The sequence below is a fragment of the Convolutriloba macropyga genome, chromosome 12, assembly GCF_964194025.1.
Source record: "Convolutriloba macropyga chromosome 12, txConMacr16.3, whole genome shotgun sequence".
Taxonomy (NCBI): domain Eukaryota; kingdom Metazoa; phylum Xenacoelomorpha; order Acoela; family Convolutidae; genus Convolutriloba; species Convolutriloba macropyga.
In genome coordinates this window covers 21,231,411-21,258,809 of record NC_134479.1, presented here as the reverse complement: position 1 = coordinate 21,258,809, position 27,399 = coordinate 21,231,411, and the positions used below count along the sequence as shown (strand labels likewise).

The 27,399-nt window shown below is 36.3% G+C and overlaps 1 protein-coding gene across 1 annotated transcript in view; it reads right to left on the bottom strand.

Annotated features, from left to right (window-relative positions):
• The window catches only part of LOC142350417 (uncharacterized), a 52,397-nt gene extending 27,674 nt beyond the window's left edge, over positions 1-24,723 (bottom strand). Inside the window, exons 1-5 of the mRNA XM_075402264.1 lie at positions 24,029-24,723; positions 23,480-23,658; positions 11,822-11,915; positions 8,291-8,385; positions 346-479 (exon numbers count right to left, since the gene is read on the bottom strand). Coding sequence (XP_075258379.1) covers positions 346-479; positions 8,291-8,385; positions 11,822-11,915; positions 23,480-23,658; positions 24,029-24,217 — 691 coding nt within the window. The 5' untranslated portion in view covers positions 24,218-24,723. The remainder of the gene's footprint in view (positions 1-345; positions 480-8,290; positions 8,386-11,821; positions 11,916-23,479; positions 23,659-24,028) is intronic.
• Between the last annotated feature and the right edge of the window lie 2,676 nt (positions 24,724-27,399).

The following is a 27,399-nucleotide window of genomic DNA, read 5'->3' as shown; positions in this document are numbered from 1 at the left end:
GTCAGAAAACTTATTAGTTAGCTGGATCTTAAATTATCATCATAAGTTTTGACACCCCGGTTGGGACAAATCTTTTATTAATCTCTTTAAAGCGCAGAAACGTTGAAGATTTGGACATATCTTCACTGTTTTGCACAAGAATCTTGTTAGGACACTTCATTCTTTGTTTAAAAGATCTGTTACAAGATCTTCTACAGCTATACTGAAATAATTTGTGTCCACTTTAGCACGGCATTAAGATGCAAAAAGGGAAACCCGCTATAAAGCTGAGAAGGTTTACTCTAAATTCACCTAGCGATAGACAATTGAAATGTCAAATCAAGAAACAATGAAATGCACGCTAACCCAATGCTTTCCCCTCCTCTGTGCAGTTAAATTGTCCCTGCAGTATTTCCAACATTGCCTTTTCAGGCGACAGTCTCTTTTTCATCCTCTTCTGAACAGGCTTGTAGTTCAGACAGATCTGCTGACCAGAGTACCTAAATCAGATTCAAATTCACATCAGTTTCTTTTACCTCTTGAAAAAATTTTCTTTCTATTGTTCCGACCCCACTTGTGGAGGTGGAGAAACTGCATACTCAAATAGGTTTTTTTGTGTAGTCAACTTTGGCCCATCGATATAGTCATCGTAGAGAAATGTGATATCATTAAAAAGCCCTTCAAGCGTAGAATTTGAAAAAAGACGTTCTGAATTTCGCTTTTTTCGAGGAGAAATCGAGGTTTCAATTTTGTGTGAGCACGTGATATTTGGCACTTTTTGTTCACTTCTAGCGTAATTTTTGCCCAAATTAAGATATTTTCCATCAAAATGTTAATTTAAAATTAGATTTTACGCTAAAATGAAACATTTTTATGTTCTTAATAGACCAAAGGCAATAAAAACGACTCGTTTGAGTCTCTTCGGGAAGTTTACTATCACAATAAATCGAATTCTATTGGAGCGCTGTATTTTTTTAACCTTTTCGTATTTTTTTCTGCCTGTCAATTTTTCAGACCCAGGATCCCTTAATAACAAACCTCGTTTACAGTCAAATGAGGCCCAATGAACAAAACATTTGTTTTCAAGGAATCGTTCTCATTTTTTGGCTTCGAAAATGATTTCGTAATTTTTAATGGAAATTTGAGCTTCATTTTGAGAATTTATTGTTTTTTGGAGTTTTATGCCATCAATTCGTTGAATAAAATGCGCATAAGGTTGCATAAGGAGCATTCAATGTTCAATGAACTAATTTGTAGTCTGATAGAAATCTAATGGCTCTTAAGGCATTAACAAAAAACTTCATCAAAAAATGAATTTCTTTTGTCAACCGATTTCAAAAATATGTTTCAAAATTTGATGCCCGATTTCAAAATTATCTTTGAAGTTGAAGCCCGGTCCCACTAATCACAGAAACCAAATTTTTTGTACAGAAGCCAAATATTATGTAGTGGTTTGTGGGTTTTATCTTCTAACTATTGGTGTTATAACTTCGCTGCTGAGAACTTTCGTATTTTTTTCGTTTTCGGATGTTTGTTCATAATTTTGGTTTTTTGATGTTTAATCAACTTATCTTTACAATGAAACTTACCTTTGGCGCTGAGAAGATGTTCAGTTTACCATATATTAATTTTTCAGAGAATCTTATAGTTTTAAAGGCGGCAACATATTCTTCTCGGACTTTTCTACAGAAAATTTGGTTTTCGCCTGTGTTTGTTGAAGTTTTCATTGTTTTAATTCCTTCGGTGATTAATGACAGATTTTTTGCTGATTGAGAGATCTCATTGACGTCCCATGGAAGCAAAAAAAGCCTTTTCATTAATTTTTGTTAAAAGCTATTGTTCTTAATGTCTTTGATACGGCGATTTTTCTACAAAATTTCGTGTTTTTTGTATAATGTTTCATATTTGTTGATTTTTTGAAGTCACATTAGTACAATGATATAGATCCTATTGCTGTTGAAAAAAAAAATAATTTAACATTAAATTTTTTTTTACTAAAACGCTTGTTTTCTAATGGCTTCGAATCTTTTCTCTCGCATGTTTTATTGAATTATCTTTTTTGCCCGTATTTATTCTTTATGTTGTCGTAAAAGTTTTTTCCAGTTAATTTCAGGTCTCATTAGTTTGCTATTGAGAAGTAAATAGACATACTCATTGCAGTCAGTCGATTGCCAATAGTTTCAAAAATTATGATTTCATTCGTTTTCAAGATTTTTTTTTTAAGTTTTCCTTTTTTGAAGTTCTTGTCAACTTGCATTAATTCCCCATCATTGAGCAAACCCATCTTTTTTTGTTCCTAGTTCACAATTATTAATCCAAACTTTCTAATTCAATATTTTATGCGTGTCTTGATATTCGTCTTAAATGAAGTTTTCTTTGTTGGACAATATGCGTTTTCATTTTAAAAAATTGTGGGCGGTCAATATTTTTATTTCTTTTTCATGTCTTTTAGCATCTTTCAAAAAAGATACCAAAGTGAATATATTTAATTGTTTAGTATTAGTTTATTTTTTACTGTATTGATAAGAGTTTCATTGAAATAATAAAACAGAATATTCAAATAATAGCCGATGATCTTAATGACTTCAATACGTTGTGTTTTTGTGAATTGCTGGTTTTTTAATATTTCTGCGTCTGTTTTTCCGGTTCGATGGCTTAATCCAACCAAAGACATGTCAGATTGGTTTTTTAGAAACATAATAGTGAATTTAAAAAGAACTTAGTTGAAGTCTAATTGTTCTGATGACTTTTGAAATTATTGGGTTTATTTTGACGAATTTTTTCCATTGGCCTCTTCTTTTAAGATTTATAACCGATTGTCATCAAGTACAAGTCCCAACTGCCTTGTATTAAAGAAAAAAATAAATTTTTTTACTCAAGGTTTTAACAGATGGTATTTTGGCTTTGTTACTAGGTGCTTTTGAAGTTAGATATTGAATTTTTGCCGTTAAATACGTTTTTGTTTCTGATTATTTTTTTTTCTCGTAGTCTTGTTATTGTCAGATCGTGTTGGTGCTCTAATATGACATGGAATTATATAAATCATTTAGTAGTTTGGGTCTTTACCAATTTTTTAACTCAATCATTTGTTTTTGAGCATCTATTCATTTGGTTTATATTTTAGTTAAAAATGCAGATGAGCTCTGTTCGGAACATTATGTGCCATTGCATATTGCCAAGCCACTTTGTCGTCAAATGCGAACAAAGTGAAAATTTAAAAATGTGGTAATGCAAAATTGGTTAAAACAGATTTTATATATATCCATATATATATATATATATATACATATGCATATATATATATATATATATATATATATATATATATATATATATATATATATATATATATATATATATATATATATATATATATATATATATATATATACATACATACATACATACATACAAACATATATACATATATGTTAATACATATATAACTATATACATATATATATATATATATATATATATATATATATATATATATGAATAAACATCAAAATTCAAAATCAGAACAGGTTGTTCCGTTGAATTAAATTGATTCCTAGAAAATAGGCCAATAACTGAAAACAGATTTTCAACTGCGATATAAAAAATACATATAATTCCCCATGTTAATGGTGATTTATGCTACTTGTCTGTTAAAATGGACTCCAAGCGCTTTGTAAGTGTCATTTTGAGATTATGAGGTTCCAACAAATTTTCCTTTTGTTTAGCTGCTAAATCTTCGAGCACCATATCTGATATTGTCAATTTAGGGGAAAAATTTGAACCCAGATTAGTTGAGTTCAAAAATGTCTTTGTCAAAGAAAAAAAGAATTCGCAATTAACTTTTGAATTACAAAATTCGTGGACATTAAAAATTTTATGTGATAAACAATTTTAGAAAAGACTTTTCAAAATCTTGAAGAAGAAACCTGGACAGATATTTCGGGAAAAGTGTTAAAAATAAAAAATGTCTGTTAAATTTTGCCTCTGATTCAACTCAAAGCTTTTAGCTACTAAAAAATTGGGGAAACTCAACCCACAATTATTCTTGAACTGAAAATTAAGAAATCAGTAAATGCTACAATTAAATCATCATTTTTTCAAGATACAACAAATTGCTGGATTATAGTTGAGAAATTAAGATTTTCGCTGATATCTTGTCCTTAATCTCTTTTCAAAACGAGCCATCATTCTTTAGAAATCAAATATCTGAGTAAATGTTTTTTAATATTAAAACTGTCAATGTAATTTCAGAATCTTAAATATATCAAAATTTTTGGCCCCCTTTGTTTGATTTTTTGTTGTTTTTCTTTTTTGAAACTTTCTCATTGTCTCTTTTTCAATGATTTTCTGAATTGCCCTTTGCAATGAATAAAGTGGATATACTAGAAAAAAAAATGAATATATAAGAAACTGAAGATTACAGAGAAAATGAAGACTTCTTACATCCTGAAGACATGAAAAACAAAAAGCAAACGTTTTACTTCCTTCGTATTTTTTTCAGATTTCTGTTGTTTTTTCATACGGCTAAATTTGGTTGCTCTTTTATAACTTCTAAACATTTTATCAAAAAAATCCTTTTTAGATATGGCTGTTGAAACGAGAGGTATGTTTAAAATTTTGATAATTTCTTTTCATGAGCTCTTTATTCCATCAAAAAGTTGGTATCTTAATTAAATGACGCTTTTGAAATAATTGAGAAAAACAGTTTCAACGAACGAAATTCAAACCCAGATGAATATATTCAAGATTGAGTGGGAATAAAGCTACGTTTAGCACTTTGATTTTTTACGGATCTCGAGCTATTGGTTGTTTAACTTTTTTAGTTCAAATACGATTCTCAAATGCAGTTCCGCAATCACTCAGTTGTAGACAACAACTACTTTTTGTTCCGACCCTCTTGAAGGGGGAGGAACTATATACTCAACTGGGTTTTTTTTTGTTCCGTGAATTTTCGCCGCTTGATATATTCATCGTAGAGAGTTGAGACTGGTATCATTAGAAAGCTCGTCCAGCGTAGAATATGGAATTAAAAAGATTTTTTTAATTTTCATTTTCTACAGGGAGTTATCGAGGCTTAAACTTCTGAGAAAAGAAGAGTGAATTCACGTTGTTTTTATTCACATTTTCCGGAATTTTTGCCTAAATTTTTGTCAATTTTGCTAAAATTTGTTATAATTTTTAAGAATAGTGTCGTTGATTTTATTTTTGAAGACGAACAAGCATTGTTGATTGTTTTGATTTAATTTTTTGGTCAAAAAATCTGGATAAACATTTCAAAATTTAGCCTTTTTCATCAACAACAGCACGAAATAAGCTACTTTAGTCCACTTTGATTAAATTTGCCTACAGTACACCCCCAAACAACACTCATACAATCTTTGTAGACTCAGAGGGGGCTATTTCTACTTCAGAGTCCGCAGAGAGTGCCTTGTAGTTAAAACTTTGCCGTTTTTGCTAACTTTACTCGTTGATTATCAAAAATGCAAAATTTATTTTGAGTTTCAACTCAGAAATTATCTATATCTACAACATTCGAAAAATCAATTGTTCTTAACGGACAATAAGTATTAACAAGGGTAGTTTTGTGCCATTCTTGGACTGTTACAATCCAAAAAAAATCGGGTTGTAATCAGTCGGTCTTTTTTTTTTAAAAAAAAAAAGACTTTTTTTTTAATAATAAAGAACAGAACATATCAAATCAAAGCTCAGGAGTGATAGGTCCAACCAATTCGCTTGCTAAACAGCTCCAGGCTAATGCATTTAGTTTTTTAATTGAAAGTTTATGGTCGTTTCTTTTTTAAAAATAATTGACTTTTCAATAAATAATGGCTTAATTAACTTTTCCTCTATTTTTTCTTAATTTGTTCAACTTCCAGCTTAGTGTCAGCAAAAAAAGACTGCTTATTCTTTCTACTGAGTTAACATTTATTCTCGGTTGCAGTTTTAAGCCTGAAATTATTGTTTTCTGGCTTTGATACTACAAGATGGTAGATTTTTGTTTGTTTTGATATTTGCCAGTTTTTCACGTTTTCTAATTTTGTCACATTATCACATTATTGACAGTTCTCATGTCACCTTATTGGCATTCAAATTAAAGCACAATTGAACATATTAAAATCCTGAAAGATACAAATAATCGTTTTAATGGCCTCAACGCCTCTTTCTTGAAGAAATCAATTGAATTTTTTAATTTTGTCTTAACTGTCATTTATACTTTGTCGTTTCGGTCGTATGAAATTTCCTGTATAGTGATAGCTTTCATTGGCTTTTCATGGAAGAATAGAAAAACCGATATTCTGATATTAGCAGATTGCTGATGGCTTCTATGACTTTCAAACCCATCGTTTTCCAAAATTAAAAAAAAACTTTTTTAACTTCGCAATTTTGTTCTTTTTATGTTTCATTTTGTTACCTAATCTCGTTAGTTGATTGCAGGTCAAATATGACATTATGGGTGTCAAGGGAATAAAAAGGATTGGTGTCCCAAAATCTTTTTTTTAAAGATTTTGTTATGACCTTACTGGCTTCGACACCGCTTTTTCACAAAAAAAAAGTAAATTAATTTGATTTTTGTCATATTTGACGTTCTTTTTGCAGATGCAAGAAGTATTCTGGATAATTACAGGTCTCGAGGGTTTCCTTTTCATTTAAATAGCTCTTTTTGTAATTAATGCCTTTCATGACATTGAATGTAATTTTGTTTCGAAAAAAAAATTAAAAGTATTACAATCTTTAGCACTTCGCTTTTTTGTCTACTTGTTACCTAGTCTTACTAATGAATGGCCACGTACTACATTATAGCTGTTTGAAGAAGGCGCAATCAAATATATTTTGAATGCCAAAATTTGGCTTGACGGTTTTGACAGCGTTTTCTGGCAAGTTTCAATTTAAATTTTGTTTGTTCTTTATTGTTCTTTTTAGCCGCTCTAAAAAATGAATAAGGTCAGGTCCTAATGCCCTTCTTTAGAAGCAGTGGTAATCGCAAATTTGTTGTAATATTAATTTATTCCTAATGTTATTTATTACTTTGAAGTTAATTTTTTCAAAAAAATAAGTTAATTTTTTTTACTTTACTGTTTTTGTTCTTTTTTGTATAATTGTTACCAAACCCTTTTATGGACTGGTCGCATATGTTTTCTGGTGATTTATAAGTTATTTTTGTTTATTTTCAGGTTTATCTGACGGTATGTTGACTTTTATTAAATTTAGTTTTTAAGAGGGACATAAATTTTTTGATGTAATTAATGTTTGTTGTTGTTGTTGTTTGATTTTGCTGTTCATTTTGACTCGCTTTCTTAATATTGACATATTACAGCAATCTGATGCATCAATTTTTACTGCACTGAGTTATTTGTTTTGGAGGTTATCTTATCGTTCATACAGAATTTTTTGAAAAAGACTTGGGCTTTTTTGGGATTCGCAAAAAATAATTTTTGTGTTTTTCTATCTGTTCCTCATTTGGTAGACAATTATGCCAAAATTGTGGATGGGCGGGGTCGGAACCTTATGTGCCATTGCACATTACCGAGCCGCCTTGTTTCCCCTTTAGTTTCATTTGGAACTTACTTTTTTAAAATCATTCATTTTTAATATGCAACTCAATTTTTTTTAAGAAAAACTAATTTAAATCAGCCGAAAAACGATGTCTCTCCACCTTTTAAGATGCCTAAACAAACAATGAGATTTTTACTGAAGTTGAACAGGCTACCTCGCGTATTGTGTCATGTTTTTTAAAAGTCAATTTGATTTTCGGGCTGACAGCTGAAACAGCCACGAGGTTCTTTTTTAAAGAATATTAACTTATAAAGTCCTTATACTTTCAAATAAAGTTCTACTTACTTATGCTTTAAATCAAAGTGTATGATAATGTTAAATAAATCGAAGAGTATTAACTGATTCATGGATAACAACAATGCTGTGTAATTAATGGACTTGGTATCAAATTCCCAAAAAGCTAAAAAAAATTTCAGAATTTAATTTCGAGCAACCATTTTCCAGGGCAAAGATCTACTGTTGAATAAACTTACTCTAATACGGCAACAAAATTGCAACTAAATTTGAACATAAAACGTTTCATGCTTCAGCATTTTTAACTTTCTTCAATCGAAAGTATTTAGCTTTAGATGTTATCTGTATCTTTTTTGCATCCAAAAAATATCCTCTAATCCTGATTTGAAATACTGAACTGTGTTGAAAATGAGTTTGTAATTATTATTTTTGGCTCACAAAGTGGATCTTTTCGTGCGTGGGTGACAAATTAAAACCCGAAAGTTAAAACAAAACTGTGAATAAAATAATAAAACTGTTTAACCTTTCAAAATCCTCGGGAATGGGCTCGTATTCGACAGAGTGTTGAGCTGCAACTGTGTTCCCAAATCCCATCAGCATTGCATCATCCTCATCAATCTATAAAAACATATGCATTTACCCGCCTTATCGAATATTCTTATCGGCGGGCAATGGCCATGCCTCAGCGGTCCATGGGACTTGGAATGAAACCATCACAATGGAACAATTAAGTTATCGGCTTGAGTATGCGTGTAAAAGCGACTGCTAATTTAAACTCGGTTTATTGAAAACATCGAAGTGCATTGGATATATTGGCACTGGGTAAATTGTCCTGTGACCGGAATTTTCTACCCTGACTGAACCATAAATCCACACTATTTATATTTCTTGTTTAAAGTCTAATTATAAACGTCTCATTGCAAAGTTAATTATTTGGATAGATTATATTTATGCTAATCTATCTGTTCCATTCTAAAGATGTGATAATGCACACCATAATATAACAATAGTTCAACCCCTTAATTAGTTATCTCTTGACTGAAGATTCGAAACCAGGAATTCAACCCCACCTCAGAAAAAAAGCTTCAACAACAAAAAAATCTCAGCTACACCAAAGGTTCGTCTACTTTCAATTTTCTCAAAATTTTATAAATTTCGAACTATTTTGCATTTTCATGAATCGATTTTGAGGATTTCTGTTTTTTGGAAAAAAAATTTCACAATTTTCTACCCATATATTTAGGCAATTTCTCTTTTCGCTCAAATTTAGCTAAAATTTTGGTCAAAATTCAATAATTTACGACAAATAGTGGTTTGTTCAAGGAAGTCTCTGCAAACAAGTATCTTATCAGTTTGTCAATGTACCAATAGACCACAGAAATACAAAACAAAATAGATTTTAAGAAAAAAAATTGCAGCAAACTTTCAGCCAATTCTCAGACATTGTGATGTGATGATGTGATGTGCTCATAGCCCGTCCCTAACATGTGTAAATCGATCTTTTCATCCAATGTTAAGTTCCTTTTTCGACTTTGAATAGCTCTTCATAAAAAGGGAGAACATCATTCATGATCTGTCTATTAGTTGTTAATCGATAAGAACAATATAGAAAAATGAAAAAAAATAACGATTATCACATTCAACATGAAAAACAAATACAAAATTAAAATTTTACTGTTAGCACGATATTTTTCCGCATGAATAATTGACTGAACGCCAATTAACGATTTCAAAATTATATTTCAAAAAAGTTAAATATATAATCCACTATTGATGAATTTTTTGTTTTTCTGTCCAAAACAAAAGCATTTATTGGGTCTCAATTGCTGTTTAGTAATTAATACTGTCCCCATGTTGTCCCGGCTTGTACTTAGATAATAGTTCTATCAAAATGGATATTAATTTAGTATGAAAACTGATTTTACTATAAAATTATTCATTTTAGGAGCGTCAAAAAGAAAACTGCAAAAAAATCTCTTACGATTATTCAGGATGCGTCAACGAGTTTTTCATTTAATTTCACAGTTATATTAGCTAACTTTTATTTGTTAACCTAGAAACTTTCCTACTAATTCAATGCTGCCACATAGAAAAACATTTCTCAATAGGTGAACAAGAAAACTGAGCTTCTTCTTATGTGAATAACAAATATTTTACCACTTCTTTGTCAAAAACTAATCTCGTATTCATTTTTATGCATTATATTAATTATATCTTTCGTTCTATCTAATGCTATCAAACTTAGCATGTTTCAGAGTAATTGAGACGTCACCATTTCCGAAAAATCAAATCAAATTTTTTAATCCTGTTTTTGCTAATTTTTGCTAACCTTTGGATCTCAATAGTATCTTTTGTTGTAACTTCATCAACGTGTGGCGTGGGTTGTCTTTAGTAATCATAGCTTGATCTCTATATTAATTTGATTTTTGATTTCTTTGAAATCACAAATTTCAGAGAGCATATTTAATATTTCTTTTTCAATTGTGTTACCCTGTTTGCTTTATCGTTAAAAGAACACATCAGTTGTCATTATGTCAGTCACTTAGTCACAATTGCGGTTTCTATGTTGCCAAACTTGTCCAGTTATGTCTATGAATTTCTCAAAGAGACAGATGCGGTTCACCTACTACATCTGGTTGAATAAGAAACTGCATTCCTTCAGTTCGATTTCAACATGATATTTAATTTGTTTCAGCAAAACACCGTCGGAGAATGTTGCTAGGAAAGAATGGAAAAAAGCAACAATTTTGTTACGTTGATAAGATAAGCCCCATAATCGCGAAGATTATGACAATTTAAAAGAAATTTTGTTTCAATCTACAATATTTTACACTTCTGAAACAAAGTATTACGGCTAAAAAGATCCGTTGTTTCCTTAAACATTTTTGGGTTTGTTGTCGATTATCTTGATGAAAATTGAAATTTTTATTGTTTTATTACAACTATTTTAAAAATACAGCCACATTTACCAATGTTTCTGACTTAAGCATTCTGGCTGAGAAAGTTAGAGAGCATGAGAAACTGTTAACTTGGAATCACAAATCATCAATATGACATTTGAATTGTTAAAAATTTAAATTCTCAAAAAATTGTTTAAAAGGCTGGTCAAGCTGAATCAAAAATGTCAATAATGCAAAAAAAATCAAATTTAAAAGGTCCAAGTTTAGTTACAACATATTTTGGGAAAGCTCTGTTTATAATATTTATCATAATTTAAGTGCAACTGAGTTTTTCGAAAATAAAGGTTACTCAGGTTTTTTGGTTCCTCTTAAAATTGAAATAATTTTCCCGGTTGTTTCCGTTTCAACCTTCAGCTAAACATTTTCAGCTTTTTTCGTAACAACTTGATAAAAAACAATGTTCGGTACAGAAACAAATTTTTCTGGAAGATCATTTTTAATTAATTGATATATTTTATTCTCCCGAAGGCAAATTTGGGAATATTCTGCGCCACGCAAAGAACAAGCACACGTCTTCTTGTTCAATATGTAAGAGCACCATACAGAGTCAAAATTATAATATCTTGAAATAAAATTTTCCGACTATTGGTGAACATCTGACTTTTTAATTGCTGTGCTCGATTCATTAAACGATTTGATTGCTTAATAATAACTGCGCGAATAAATGTCCGCGAATATATAGCACTGCGTCGAACAATTTTTAGGTTCTCTTGAAATAACTTAAGAGAAAATTTAGAACGATTCGCAACAGTTTTTTGTGATTTTTTTTTTGCAGCGGTGCTGAATCTTCGTTTGACATTAATGAGCAGAAAGGCAGTTTCTTAGAATTTTGCTCTAGCAAATGGCTAATTGTAGACAATTTTTAATTTTGCTTCTCCATATTACTCTCAGTTCTGTCAACATTTTTTGTTGTATTGGCATCATTGGATTTACAATTTTAATTCTTTTGATATTTTCTACTCAAGCTTTTCTGTTTTTTAAAGCAAATAAATGGAAAATATGACTAGCCCATTATCTAGCTGATCATTTAGTTTTTATTCTAAACCGCTTTCAACCTAATTAGGTATGCAATTGTAAAAATAAAATAATTCTACCTGAGTGGTGGGATTGGCTTTGAGGGTTCTTGTTGGAACCTGATCTGGAACCCATTTCAGTGGTACTTCACACAGTTTGTTGTTATCTCGCAGTCTGGAAAAAGAGAAGAATAGCAATCATTATTTGTTCACAAATTTTTCATTTCATAAATTTCACATGGCAGTTATGTTCATCAGAGTTTGTTCTTGGCAGAATTTTCACGCAGACGCTAAAAATTAAGAAAACCTTCCAATCGAATACCAAAATCTGGTTTGTTACCGAGTAAACTAAATGAACAATCTATTTAAAGCGCTATTTAAATAAAAGAGCAGCGAGAAATCTATGCGCTATCCAGCGAGAAAGTTTATTACGTAATCTCTTAACCATATAAGCCTTATATCCGTTCTTTTATACGTAGAGAGCTCAGAAAAAGTTCGTTAAACATAATTTTCGTTGAGCCTACTAATATACTGAATCGATTGCGCTCTTTTTAGGCTTAATATTTTTATGTTTCGAAAACGTATCGGTGACCAATCTGAGTCGAAAATCGACTCAGACAAATACCTGCTAAAAAAGATCAAGCTGGATTTGCCGGGCCATGGAGAGGGGCTTTTTTGCCTTAATACGTTGTTGAATGCAGTTATCGATCTCGATCAATTTAAATTAACGATTGTGTGTTTTCGCACCTATAAAGCTGGTGCCGCGACCCTCTATAATTCGAGGGGGCCTCGATTCGAGATTGGGCGTCTTGTAAATCAAACGATTTGCTTTACCCTTACGAAGTGTACAATTGATTGCCTCTACTCTTGTGGAAGAACCTGCAAAGAATAATTTCTGATTGCAATTAAGTTCGGTCAAATTATCGTTCCCCGCTCTTTATTGATCATGGAATGTTGATACCTTCATCTTGCTCCTTAGTCCCAAAAAATTATTTCCATTAGTTAGCAAATCCCAATCTGATTGTGACCAAAACTTATCGGTTACTTTCCCGTGTGGCATTAAATTGGCAGGCATTTTGCAGAGAATCAACTCGGAAGGGGCGGGCCTTAATTGGCATTGGCTTTCGTTATTAACGTGAAAACGATTTGCAATAATAATTGAATCGCAATAAAATTGACACAATTCATTTATTTGAGATTCAATTCCCCTCAAAATTGAATGAGAAAAGTGATTAGTGTGAAATTTGCCGATCTACAATCTGAGGAATCGAAGCCTTGGAACCTGTACCAAAAAAAAAATTGACCATGTTGGAATTCCTGGCGATCTGGAGTCCCGAAAATCGGTCGCTTTTGGAGGAGGCACGAATGGAGACAGGGTTGTAAATGATTGTGTACGCTGAGGGCACATAAAACTATACAGTGTGTTGTGGTTTCTAATGACAGGGCAACTCTTGAACTGGCGACACATCTAGAAATCGACTCCAAATCTATCGAAGAGCTGCACATTGGAACCGAGAAAAAAAAAACTTGTAAGACTTACCCAAACTTCAACTTAATTTTCATTTGACGTTCTAAATTTATTAAACCGGCAAATCTATTAACCCCCCTTTTTTCGGTTTCATTTCCTATAATCTGGTATTTGCGACATTACCCCTAGTCACCGATAACCCATCCCATACACATTTTTTTTTGAAAAAACAATAATTTTGACAAATTTTGTCAAAATCCAGAAATAATCAAATTGCGGTGTTTTTTACAGTTCTTGACATAAAAGCGTAGCAAAAACTTAAAAATCTTGGAAAAATTTGACCAAATTTGAAAAAAATTCCTTTGTCCCTATCATTCTAAAGGAAAATTATTAAATGCGGATGTAACAATTGCATAAAGTTGTCGATTTAAAAGAAAATCAAAAGACAATTTGGTCAAGTTTTTCAAGTTTTTTTTCTCAAATAAGCGCTTATTCTTGATAACTCGTGAAAATCGTGCCTTTAACATCAAGGTTCGGAGTTTGAGCAAAGCTCAAGTCAATTATGTTGTAAAAAACATTATATGGTTTTTATATTAGCTGCAAGTTCACTGCATCACGCCATAAAAACCTTGCCTCAAGCGTTACAAGACCATTATAAAAAAGGAATTTACGCATTACCGGGTCTGAGTTTTAATCCTAACGCTTTGAAAGTCCGAAAAACCGCGCAATTTCAATTGAGTCACTTCTTCCGTGATAAAAAGAGGCTAGTTATATGGCATGATGTGGTGAACAATTCATTGTCCCGTCATCGCAGTAACAACAATAAGCCTTTAACACCTTCGCAGCTTATTGAAGTGCTTGAAAAGTATCAGGAGCGCATAGAAGCTATAGTGTATTGCCCCAGAGAGGGAACTCCTGATATTTACAATCAGCTCAAGCGTAGTACTCTAGTTACCATCCATTTAGTGAAAGACATTGTGTCTAAACGTAAACAGAAAGATCTTAGTTTACTTAAAGAGTACAGAGCATTACACCAAAGGCCTGCGCTTGAGCTGAAAACACTCACTATAGTCTTAGCTCATAAGAACAACCTCCGGTCCTTGATAACACGGTCCCGACCGAAAAAACTTTCCAAGCGCCGTCGAAAAACGCTCCGCAACCGCCATGCGTACGAGGAGGCGGAACTTACTCAAGCCTTTAATAACCTAAATGTCTCTTAGTCTTGCGTTGTTGCGCGGGTTAGTTTGTGGTTGATTCCTTCCAATAGTGCTTTACTAAACGTTTTGCTCTCCCCATTCTTTGAGTTATTCACTACCATCCGTTTCCGCAGGTTATCTGGTTTCATTTTCAGTTTCCGTCCTTTTTGTTTCCGTGTCACCTTGTTTCTTTCTATCCCCCCTTTATTTGTTGTATGATGTAGTATGTTGAGTTTTGCTGTAGTAAAATTTCTTTTTGCTAGTATGCTGGTTTGTTGTTTAGTCTCGTTCCTTGCTAGGGTGTGACTTAAGTTCATTCTAGAGTTACGGATGGTTTGTTTCGTGACTTTCACCACACTTGTTTGCTAGCAATTTGTTGTACCTTTATTAATTTTGTAGTATGCACTTTTGTTGTCTGGGTAGGGTGGTTTGCTAGGGTGTGACTTAAGTTTGTTCTGGAGTTACGGCTAGTAAAGTTCCTGACCTTTTCGACTTTTGGTTATACTACACTGTTGCCGTAAATTGTTTCATGTTTAATGTTTTGATGCCGTTGTTAAAGCCCCATAATGATTTGTGCTAGTGTACCTGGCAGTAGCTCGTCTCCTTCGTTCTAGGGTGTGACTTAAGTTTATTCTGGAGTTACGGCTAGCTTGTTTGGTTGAGTTGTTGCTGTGGTCTGTTAGCATCGATCTTCCCGCCTCCTCGCTTGTGGTTTCCGCCCCGCCCGTGCCAGTTTTCCCGTTTCGTCGCGCGCCATCCGCCCGACGTTTCCGCACCCGCCCGTGCCAGTTTTCTCGTTTCGTCGCGCGCCATCCGCCCGACGTTTCCGCCTCGCCCGTGCCGTTTTCCCCTTTCGTCGCGCGCCATCCGCCCGACGTTTCCGCCCCGCCCGTGCCGTTTTCCCGTTTCGTCGCGCGCCCTTCGCCCGACGCTCTCGTTTGTCCGTCCGGTTTCCCGTTGCGTCGTGCATTATTCGTTCGGCGTCTCTTCCCGTCCGTCCCGTCCCCCGTCCTGTCCCGTTTCGCGCTTCCTGCGCACCGTTCTTTCTTTCTTTCGCCGGGTACTATTGTACTCGACGAACATCTTTGCTCTTTGGCGGTTTGCTAGGCAAATCGTCACACTAGGGTTCGGTATAACCCATTTGTGTTGTGCTGTTGCATGTGTGTGTACTTTATATTAGTACCAAATTAAACTTGTGGTTCCTGTTTTTCTTAAGATCATGACAACTTTGCAGGACAAATTCAACAAACTTTATAGCGCAAGAGCAAAATTAGAGGCTGAACTTAATAACATCTATGGGGAAATTAACAATGCTGTTGATAAGCAAGACAGGAAAGTTAAGCTCGAACGTCTGATTGTGAAGTGCAAAGATGCTTTTACTAGAGTAGTTGATAAGAATGAAGAGCTCTTTGATCTGGCACAAAAGACTGAAGATCCAGACGCTGCCTGTAAGAATCTTGAGAAATGGTTAGAGACTGTAACAAAGAAAACTGATGAGTTCATTGCTGCTGCTCGAGGGTATATCAATTCGGTCCATGACAAAGAGACAGCAGAGCTGTATACCTCTCACCAATCAAGATCAGGTTCACATATGACTTCCTCAAAAAGATCAAGTCAGCGTCAACGAGACTTAGAACTATCTAGACTCAAAAGGGAGGAACTTGAGAAACAACATGAGGCAAAACTCCGCATTGCTAGACAACGTCTTGAAATTGAAAAACAAACGAAATTGCGGGAATTAGAAATTGAACAGCTTGAGGAAGATCATCGCAAGGAAGTAGCTGCTGCAGCCCTTGAGGAAATTGAGTTGATGACAAAATCATCAGCGGACGGGTCTGGTACAGGCAAAATGAGTGGGCTCTTTACGGAAAGAAGTTCAGTCAAGAGCAAGAAACTTGTTCAAGATTGGGTTAATTCGTCACCAGCCGGGAACATGGCAGATGTTGCAAACGAACCGAGTTTGCACTTTTCTGGTTCCATCGCCCAATCCAACCAAGCAATTGTCCGACCTTCTTCAGCTCAACTTCCAAACTCACACTTCAATCTCAATACACATGGTCAAGTTGAGGCCAACATCAATCTCCCTGTCCATGAACCAAGTAGTGGAACCAATGTAACCAATGATGCACATGTTGCAAACAACATCATGCAAGAGCAGCGACAGCCCCAATATACGCCTCCATCACCACCAATAAACTTTGGTATGCCAACTCAACTAAACGCCCCAAACACAGCCCGACAACTGTCTCAAGCAACAATGCACTTCGATAGTTTACAGTTAGATCATCAATTCCCTCGCAGGTCGAGCATGCCGGGACAGTTGAATTTAGTCAGCCCTTCGCGTTCACTACCTTTAAACACACTTGTTAATGCTCCGCTAGCACTTAATCCGCAACAAGCACACATAAATGTACCAGCCCCTCCATCCCCCGTTCTAAACCCCGCACCACCGCATTTTCCGCTAATCCCACCAGCATTTCGCTTTCCTCCTTCCCCGCCACAAGCACTCCCACTACAAGCCACTAACCCCGTGGCGAATAATGTCAATCTGTTACCCCATTCTCCGCCTGCACCATTCATTTCCTCCGCAAACAATTTCGTACCTCAATTAAATCATCCAGCACCTCCACAAAAGAATTTTCAGCCCCAAAACTTTGTGCCCATAACCCACGCACCTCCTGCTCCTCCAGATCCAAATGTCTGGCGTTTTCCGGCAGCAGTCCCACCAAATGCATTACCACTTGTACGTACATCTGCAAATTTATACACCGCACAACCGGCCCCGTTAATCAACCCTCATATATCTACATCGCACCGCTCCCCTCATGTACAAGCAGCAGCAGGCGCTCAAAATTACGTAACATCAGACTTCATGCAAGCGAATCCATTTAGTTCTTCCGCAGGTACCGCCCCCACCTTTGTCACTCCGATCATTCCGCCAACGTATGGAGCTACCGTTCCGAACCCGTTGTGTTGGGGTGGCCCGCCGCATCCCACACCTTCGGCTCCTTCTTTGGACTCTGCGGATTTGATAAAGCAGTTGGCGGACGCAATTACTTGTAAGAAGAACGATCCACTGCCCGAGTGGAAGTTGGCACAATACAATGGTGATCCCCTGCAGTGGCACGAATGGTTCGGACAATTTAAAAGCGCCATAGACGCACAGTCCTTGACTGATGACGTCAAGTTAACATACTTAAAAACTCTTGTAACTGGAAAAGCTAAAACCGCCATCGCTGAGTTCGCATACTGCGGTGTAATGTACAAGGACGCACTTAAGACACTCGAACGTAAATTTGGCCAACCACAGGCAGTAGTCAGTGCACACTTAGAAAAACTCAGCTCTTTTCCACCACTAAAGATGCACAATAGTGATAACATCATAAACTATTCTGCAACAATTTCAAGTCTTGTTGGGGTCTTTAAATCACTTTCATATGACGCAGACCTTAAGAGCGCCTCACTTCTCAACACGGCTGTGCAAAAATTGCCGCCCAATCTGAAAGAATCCTGGTCACTCTTCACAGTGAAGAAACATTGGGTTAAGCCAACACTCCTTGACTTCAACGATTGGTTGAAGGAGAAGGCAGAGGCACATGATTTAATGAAACAAACTTCATCGAAGGCAAGAACTGAGGATAACACCAACTCAGTAGTAAAGACCAAAGTTGCCTCAAGAACTTTTGCTGCTAATACACAAACTAAGGGCACTCAGAGACCAGCCTCAACATCGGCAACGCCTGCAACCCCTCGCTGCATTGTGTGTAAAGGTATCCACCGCATCTGGGAGTGTAGGGTATTTAAAGAAAAGTCTCCCACTCAGCGAGCAAAGGTAGTGGCTGAAGCAAAACTGTGCTTCTCATGTTTGAGAGAAAAGCATATGTTCAGGCAATGCCCAAACCCCAGGAAATGCAGGAAGGACGGTTGCAACAGCTCCCATAACACACTTCTTCATGGAGCTGAGAGGGTTTATCCACCAAAATCCCCTTCAAACAACAACAACATTAATTCTAATGCTGGCGCAAATCAAAGTAAACTTCCTAGTGTCCAATCATCGAGTAAGACCACTACTTTGTCATCTGTGAGTAATGTGAAAGGCCTCCTTCAGGTGACTGAATTACAGTTGAAGAGCTCTTCCGGTAAAGACACCACGGCTTTAGTTTTGTGCGATACCGCTTGCAGTAACTCTTGGGTGTCCAATGATCTTGCAAATAGACTTGGTTTGCACGGTACAGCATTGAAATTAACAGTCAAGGGTATAAATACCGAGGAGGTTATAGACACTAAGTTAGTTGAACTAATTGTAACACCACGCGACAACCAAGCATTTGAACCATTTAAAGTAAGCCCTTACGTAAAGGAAGATTTAAATGTAGGCGCCGATATCATCAACATTAAAGCACTTCAGGAAACATACCCGCACCTAGCAGTTCTAGACCCAGTTACATATTGCTACGGAAACATCGAGATGATACTTGGACAGGATGTGTATCATGCCATCCGCCCGTTAGAGTACTTCGCTGCCGACGAGAAGTCCTCGCCCTTCGCTGTTCGCTTGCCCATAGGTTGGGTTCTAAGCGGCCCTCTACCGTCGTCTTCAGGTTTAGTCTCGACTTGTTTCAAAGCTAATTTGGAGCAGGATTTTGAACTCGCTAGTCAGGTAAAATCTTGGTACGACATGGAGTCGTACGGCGCACTTAAGCAAGTAGACCCACGATCCGCCTCGGATGCACGTGCGCATGAAATTCTTGAAAACACCACCGTGCATAATGGAAAAAGGTACGATGTCGGAATGCTATGGGCTGAAGATAACATCGAACTGCCCAACAATTATTTCTCAGCGCTTGTTCAATTAAAGTCTTTGGAAAAGCGGCTAACGAAAGATCAGACATTAAGGGAAAAGTACTCGAATCAAAGAGGACTTAGACAAAGGCTACGTAGTAAGGGTCAAAGATGCTCATAAGGTGGAAAGTCGCTCGGAACGAGAGTGGTACCTACCACACCATCCGGTTGTTAACCCGAACAAGCCGGGCAAGGTTCGTAGGGTACTAAACGGAGCAGCAAAATTCCATGGCGCATCTCTCAATAAGTCATTACTCACCGGACCTGACCTACTGCAAAACCTAATCTATGTACTCCTACGGTTCAGACAACATCCATTTGCCGTATCCGCCGACATCGAGGGAATGTTCCTCCAAGTTGGAGTGTTACCATGTGATCAGCCATCATTGCGCTTTTTGTGGCGGGAGGACCCCACATCAAATGTTGTGGTACACCAGTATACGCGCCACATCTTTGGGGCAAAAGATTCGCCCACCTGCGCCAACTACGCACTTCAGCGCACGGCACGCGATAATGCTAAGGAGCACCCAGAAGCTGCGAAAGCCGTCCTTGAGAACTTCTACATGGACGACTACTTGGACTCAGTGGAATCCCCCGAGAGGGCCCTCATTAGGTCGAAGGAATTGGTACATCTTCTCCATCTAGGTGGGTTCAAGCTTACTAAGTTTGTAAGCAATGTACCAGATCTGGCTGACCGAATTGATGGGTCTGCTCAATCCACTGAACCGAAGGTCATCGTTTCATCAAAGGAGGAATCAATGCACGTGCTTGGGCTTAAGTGGGATCACAACAACGATACTCTGGTTGTGAGTAGGGGTACTAACAGCACCATCACGAAAAGTTTAACACAGCGCTTGGTCTTAAGTCTTGTGTCAAAGGTCTACGACCCAATTGGTCTTGTCGCACCTTTCACTGTTGGTGCTCGGTTAATCTTGAAAGACATTTGGCGTGTCAATGGGCAAAGTTGGGATGACGAGTTACCTAAGGACACAGTTGATAGATTCCTTGCCTGGTGTATTGAACTGCCGCGGTTAGCTGAGATCACTATACCGAGAAGTTACTTTTCAGGACCATTCCAACATCTTGAACTCCACATGTTTGGTGATAGCTCGCAAGACGTATTCAGTGCAGTAGGTTTTCTCAGGGCTCAAGTAACTTGCACCTCCGGGGAGATTAAAACAGAGCTGGCGTTTGTCTTGGGCAAGGCCCGTGTTGCACCTATGAAGGTAATGACAGTTCCTAAGTTGGAATTACAAGCCGCTCTCCTCGCTGCCCGTTTAAAAAGGGAAATCTGTCGAGCATTAACGGTTACTGTGGATAAAGTCTTTATGTGGACAGATAGTACCATCGTCTTGCAGTGGATAAACTCAACAAACAAACACCCCATCTTCATTGCAAATCGTGTTAGTGAAATCCTGGAGAACACCAGCGTTGACCAATGGAACCACGTCGCCACTTGTGATAATCCGGCAGATGCTGGCACGCGTGGCATGTCCGCTGAAGTTTTGCAATCAAGTAGCTGGGTGAGGGGTCCTGACTTCTTGACAACTAAGCAATTCCCTTTTGTGCCAAATACTGACGTCGTTGATAACATCAAACTCGGCGTTGTAACCAAGGAACAAGATGATGACTCCATCTCATCTTTAGCCGCATCCGTAACCAAGCCCCCTAAGGAACAAAGTATCAATCTAATCCCGTTTGATAAGTTCAGTTCTTATCAAAAATTACTGCGTGTCACCGCATATGTGCTCCGTCTTTTACCATCTCATGAAAGTTACCGTACCGTAGACGGCAGCATAGCCGATCCTGTTGAGCTTGACGAAGCCGAGCGTCATCTCCAGTACTTGGTTCAGGAAGAGTCCTTTAGTACTGAAAGAAAGGATCTTCTTGACAACAAATCTGTTAAGAAGAGCAGCCGCATTGCTCAGTTTACTCCGTTTATTGGGCCTCAGGGTCTCATCCGTTCTTCTGGTCGACTCCGACGGCTAGCGGAAATTGACTTTGACACTAAGCATCCTATCGTGCTGGATGCACGTCATACTTTTGTTAAACTGTTTCTGCGGCATACTCATTTGAAGAACCATCATCAGGGCATTGATTACTTAAGGTCAAAGGTACAGGAACGTTATGCCATCCTAAAACTACGTTCCACCCTGCGTTCCATCAAATCAAACTGCGTCTTGTGTAGAATGTTCCGTGCAGCAACCATTCAACCTATCATGGCAGACCTCCCAAAGGAGAGACTGGCATACCAGTCTCCTCCCTTTACCAACACCGGGGTTGATTACTTCGGCCCATTCTACGTCACAGTTCGTCGGACTACCGAGAAGAGGTGGGGATTTCTCTTCACTTGTCTCACTACTCGTGCTGTCCATGTTGAAGTTGTCCCGTCCATGGACACTAGTTCTTGTGTAATGGGAGTGGAGCGGTTCGTCTCCCGTCGGGGTACTCCTGCTATGATTTGGTCGGATAATGGTACGAACTTCATTGGAGCGGAGAAAGAGCTCCGTGAATGTGTGGAAAAATGGAATACGCTTAACATTGCCACCGAACTTGCACATAAGGGCATTAAGTGGAGGTTCAATCCACCCAGTGCGCCACACCAAGGTGGCATCTGGGAGAGGCTAGTTCGAAGTTTTAAAAGGGTACTGTACACTATCCTCGGTACGCGTCGCCTCACAGATGAGGTGTTGAACACTACTTTTTGTCTGGTCGAATACGCACTAAACTCACGTCCCTTAACGCCCGTAAGCGCCGACCCGTCCGACCTAGGCGCAATAACACCTAACCATTTTCTACTCGGTAACCAAGCAACCCGAATTCCGTCTATCGTTGGCGTCGACGAGTTCGATCATCGTAAGCGGTACGCCCGTGCACAGTCTTACGCCAATGCAATTTGGGCACGTTGGCTCAAGGAGTATGTACCTGCGTTGAACCGTAGATCTAAGTGGCAGACGCCTGCCGAGCAGCACCTCAAGGTCGGTGATTTAGTTTGGATCGTTGAAGAAAGCAACCCTAGGAGTTACTATCCAACCGCTCGGATTGAGGAACTTCGGTACGGCTCCGACAGCGTCGCCCGCTCCGCCGTCTTACGCACGTCATCCGGATCGCTCGTCCGCCCACTCGTTAAGCTTGTACCAATCCTCCCAACATTTTCTTCCGGGCCGGAGGATGTTACCGAGTAAACTAAATGAACAATCTATTTAAAGCGCTATTTAAATAAAAGAGCAGCGAGAAATCTATGCGCTATCCAGCGAGAAAGTTTATTACGTAATCTCTTAACCATATAAGCCTTATATCCGTTCTTTTATACGTAGAGAGCTCAGAAAAAGTTCGTTAAACATAATTTTCGTTGAGCCTACTAATATACTGAATCGATTGCGCTCTTTTTAGGCTTAATATTTTTATGTTTCGAAAACGTATCGGTGACCAATCTGAGTCGAAAATCGACTCAGACAAATACCTGCTAAAAAAGATCAAGCTGGATTTGCCGGGCCATGGAGAGGGGCTTTTTTGCCTTAATACGTTGTTGAATGCAGTTATCGATCTCGATCAATTTAAATTAACGATTGTGTGTTTTCGCACCTATATGGTTCCATCACATTATTTTTTTGTTTAATCTCCAAATAATCTCCAAATCGTGCACTGAAACTCCGTTACAATTTCAAAAATTCGTTTAAGGTCATTTTTGTGCCGTCTTTAAACTTCGAATTCGAACGTAGCCGAATTTTGTCTGAGTTTCGGTTACCTCTCGAGGCCTCCATGCCTCCGGCATTAGATTTTTGACAACTAAATCAAACACTGCGAGCTAGAAAACTACCTCGTCACCAAAAAGGCATGAAAACAATTTTGACTTCAGCAGGCTGACTAAGTTCTCATAAATATTTTGGAAGAAAATAATTCTCATTTTGGAAGGAAATAATGTGTTCTTTCTCGAATACAACTTATATTTTCATTTATCACACAAAGTTCAAATTACAGTTGTTTTAGAAATAAGAGAGTGCCATATTTAAAAAATGTGATCGGAATCACCCATTTTGTTATATGCTGATGGAATGCTCAAACTTGTTGAGAGAGTTTGTATATTTGCAGATGGATGCTTATTAAGGAAGATCATTCAAGAATGTATCAACTTGTAAATTTCTGCCAGATTCTTTAAGATCTTGCAAGATAAGCATACTATATTTGTTTAGCATATTATCATTTTTATGAGCTAGGCTAACATGGCCTGACCTCAGGAACTCCTGCCGATCCCACAGAAACTGGATGTCATGTTGGACTAGAAGACCTAACAAATTGAATATCTGATCTGAACTCCTCATAGCAAACAGTCTTCCGTCTATTTCACTCTTCGCTGGGATCACATTGATGCTTTTCAGCTCCTTCACAGCCCATTCGACTCTGGTTATGACCTATGAATAAAAAAATGGAATACTGTTGAATGATCTAATGAAGAATGACTGAAGAAAACAAGTCGGCCTCGCATATGAGTCCAATTTTCAAAGATTTTGTTTTCTTTTCATGTCATAGTCGAACTCCAATAGTTATCTTCTAAGATTCATGCATAAAACGGTTCTTTCATTTGGTTTTGTGAGGGACTTTTATCTTGCCAAATCTCAAAATCTTCCAAGAATACTGTTATTTTGTAAAATTCTTGCAAGAGTTTACAGTATAACCGTTAATTTACAAAACTCTTATGCACAATTGTAGTCGGCAACAGATTACAATGAGGCAGGAAAAACTATTTCCTTTTTGGTGTGAATTTCTTCAAACTTTTTATACCTGATTTTGAGTGAGATCATCCAAGGATGCCAGTCGCTTCGGAGGGTACCCGACCATCGAGTTGACCAACAGTTTCAAATTGGAACCCTGCAGGATGTCAGAGATGACATTGTTCAGATTGACATCGTATTCTAAGAGTCGGAAGTTGACCCAGGCTGTGTAACAGTTGATTCTCGTTCTCAGAGACATTCAGCAAAGCTTATAGATGAAGAAATATATCTGAAAATTTTCTATTTTAATTTTGATAAAAGTGCACAGCGATTGTAATTAGATAAACAACAGTGGACAAAATTGTGTTTGAAATATTCAAAGGTTTCGTTAAAAACAATTTTACAAATTATCCGTAACAAAATATAGTAGCGACCGGTTAATTCTTAAAGCAATCAAAACTCGTTGGATTGTAATTGAATGACTTTTTTAATTTATTTTTTTTCAATTTTCAATTTTCTTTCGATTGATAAATCAGCTGAAATGAGATCCAGACAGAAAGAATGACTTTATTTCTCCAAAGTAGCAAGTGTTTTAATTAATAAATCAAATTTTGATAAGAATCAGAAGAAACCTAAAATGGACAAAAGCTACTATCCAAAAGACAAAGTGAAAAATTAATTTTTTTGATTTTGAACGTCAATAATCAATCCAATGTTTAAAAAAAGATTTGACAGTTTCTATTCTGCGCTTTCACGTTATTTTTATATAGTTAATCATTTCAAGTAATGATATGTATAGTAATGGTAAAACAGCAGTCAATGAATGCTCGTGTAAAAATATTCACTCAAAATTATGTTCATGTGGTAAGAGAATGGTTTTGGTTATTTTTGTTTTGAAGATGCAATTGATCAACTCTTTTGTTCGTCATCAACGGCGTATCAAAAGCATACATCATTGAATTTTCCAGCAAATATAGCTCCTTTACAAGTAAAAATTAACAGAGTACTAAGAACTTTGCAAAAATTTGAGATGCGCTGAGCTTCGAAAACTTACTTAGAAATTTATAAACAGTTTCATGATCAAAATGGGAAGTTGGGAAAATGAGAAAAATTTTTACATGCTTTGCCAGTGAAGAAAAACCTAATATAACAATAAAAAGTTTTTACATCAAATACTGATAAAACACGATAAATCATACCAAGATCTTGTGGTGCTGCACGGCAACAAAATTTCAAGAGAAGTGAAAAATGCGAGGTGTTGGCAAGAGATATTGAAAACTTCTGATAGGCGGTTCGAACAAATTTTTTGCGATGGACAAAATAAAATGTGATAAAAACCATTATATTCAGGAGTACGAGAAGTACGGTGGAGATTTAGAGCAAAACAAATTAGAAAATTATTTGATCAAAAAAGTTAAGACTCAATTTAAACAAGGCAGCTCAGTAAAGTGTGTTAGCATATAATGTACCAAACACGCTCAAACACGTTTTCGACCTAATTGTCTACGAAATGAGAAAAAGAAAATTTTAAGAATTTCATAATTTTGTTCAAAAATAGTTAGTGTACCCATTTCAAAAATCCCTTTAAGCGCTAACCACTAAACAAGATAAATAATGCTTCATTCGAGTGTCGATGATACCTCCGAATAAAAAGAATAACAGATAAAAACAATCAATAAAATCATATAAAACAGCAAGGAGGCTCGGCAATGTGCGTTTGCACATAGAGTTCCGACCCCGCTCATCCACATTTTTGGCATAAATGTCTACCAAATGAGGAACAGATAGAAAACCCCCAAAAATCCAAGTATTTTTAAAAATAAAACTGTGTATGAATAAAAAGATCGCCTCCGACGCAAATAACTCAGTGAAATAATAAAATTTTGATAAAGATTGTTGAGATCAGCCATTATTAGGAAAACAGTTTAAGACGAACAAAAAATCAAACCACAATAAGAACAAACTTTTAATTACATCCAAAACATTAAATCCATTTTTTTTAAAAAAACAATTACTAGCAACGCTAAAATAGCGTTAAATTAAATTGTAACTAGAGAAAATAATTTATAATTCACTAGAAAAGATTTGGGACCGCTCCATAATAAGGCTTGGCTTAAATTCTTTAAAAACAATTAATTTCAAAGTAATGAAAAAAATTAGATACCAATTGAGCGCATCCACCCTGTTTATGATCACATACGCCTCTTTAGGAGGGTTTTAAGACCTTTTTTATTCAATTTTTTGTGCGGTTACAAAAAGAACAACAAATAGAGACAACCATTAAAATTTCAATTACAACCTGCGAGAAAACGCTGTCGAAGCCGTAAAGCCATGTTTTGCTACTCAAAATATGATCAGTTGAGCCTTCCGCGAACACCAATAACGTGGTATGCGACCTCTCATTAATGAGAGGTTGCATATCAAGAACACAACAAAAAAAAGAAAAAAGCTCAAAATTAAGTTTTAATTTTTTATTTATCGAAAACAATTTTTTTGAAAGTCATAAGCTATAAGCTACAAAACGAAATAATTAATTAGGTTCCTTTTTTTGTCCAATATAAGTGCATGAGACCTATAATTATTTATGATATGTTTTATGTCTACAAAAAGAACGTCGAATAAAGTCAAAATTTAGATTTTAATTTACTTTTTTTTCGAAATCCCGGTTTCAAAGCCAGTAAATTCAAAACGAGCTTTGTCAAAAACATTAGGTTTTGAAAAAATGGAACCGTCTTTTGACAACACTAATGTCTTATTTGACCTGTCAATATCCAGACTAGGAAACAAATACCGAAAAAAGAACAAAAAAAGCGAACTGGAAAAGGTTTATTAATATTGAAAACAATTGTTTTCAAAATCATGAAAGCCATCAGCTATCTCTGATCAAAAAAACAATTCAGAAAACAGGCTCACTTATTCTGCCATTAAAAGCCAATGAGACTTGTCATTATCCAGGAAATTTCATTGGACTAAAACTACAAAGTAAAAACATTAGTTAAAAGACAAATTAAAAAAATAAATCAAATTTTTCGAGAAAGGGGTGCCGAAGCCATTAAAACCTTTATTTATGCCTTTAAAGACTTTTATATGTTCAATTGTGCCTGATTTTGGATGCCAATAACATAATTTTTGAACTGTCGATAAAGTGATAATGTGACAAAAAGAGATAAAAACATGAAAAACGGGCCAATGCCTGAAAATCAGAAACAAAAATGCGAAATCTACTAGTATCGAAGTCAGATAGTCAAAACTTAACGCGTAAAACCGCAAAAATGATTATATTTTAAGTCAGTAGGAAAAAAGAGGAAGACGAAGCATTCCTTTTTGCGGAGACTAAGCGACAAGTTGACCAAAATAATAGAAAAATAGTGGCAAAGTTCAATAAGCCATTGTTTATTTAAAATTCAACCATTTTTAAAAGTCAAAACCACCAAAAGCCTC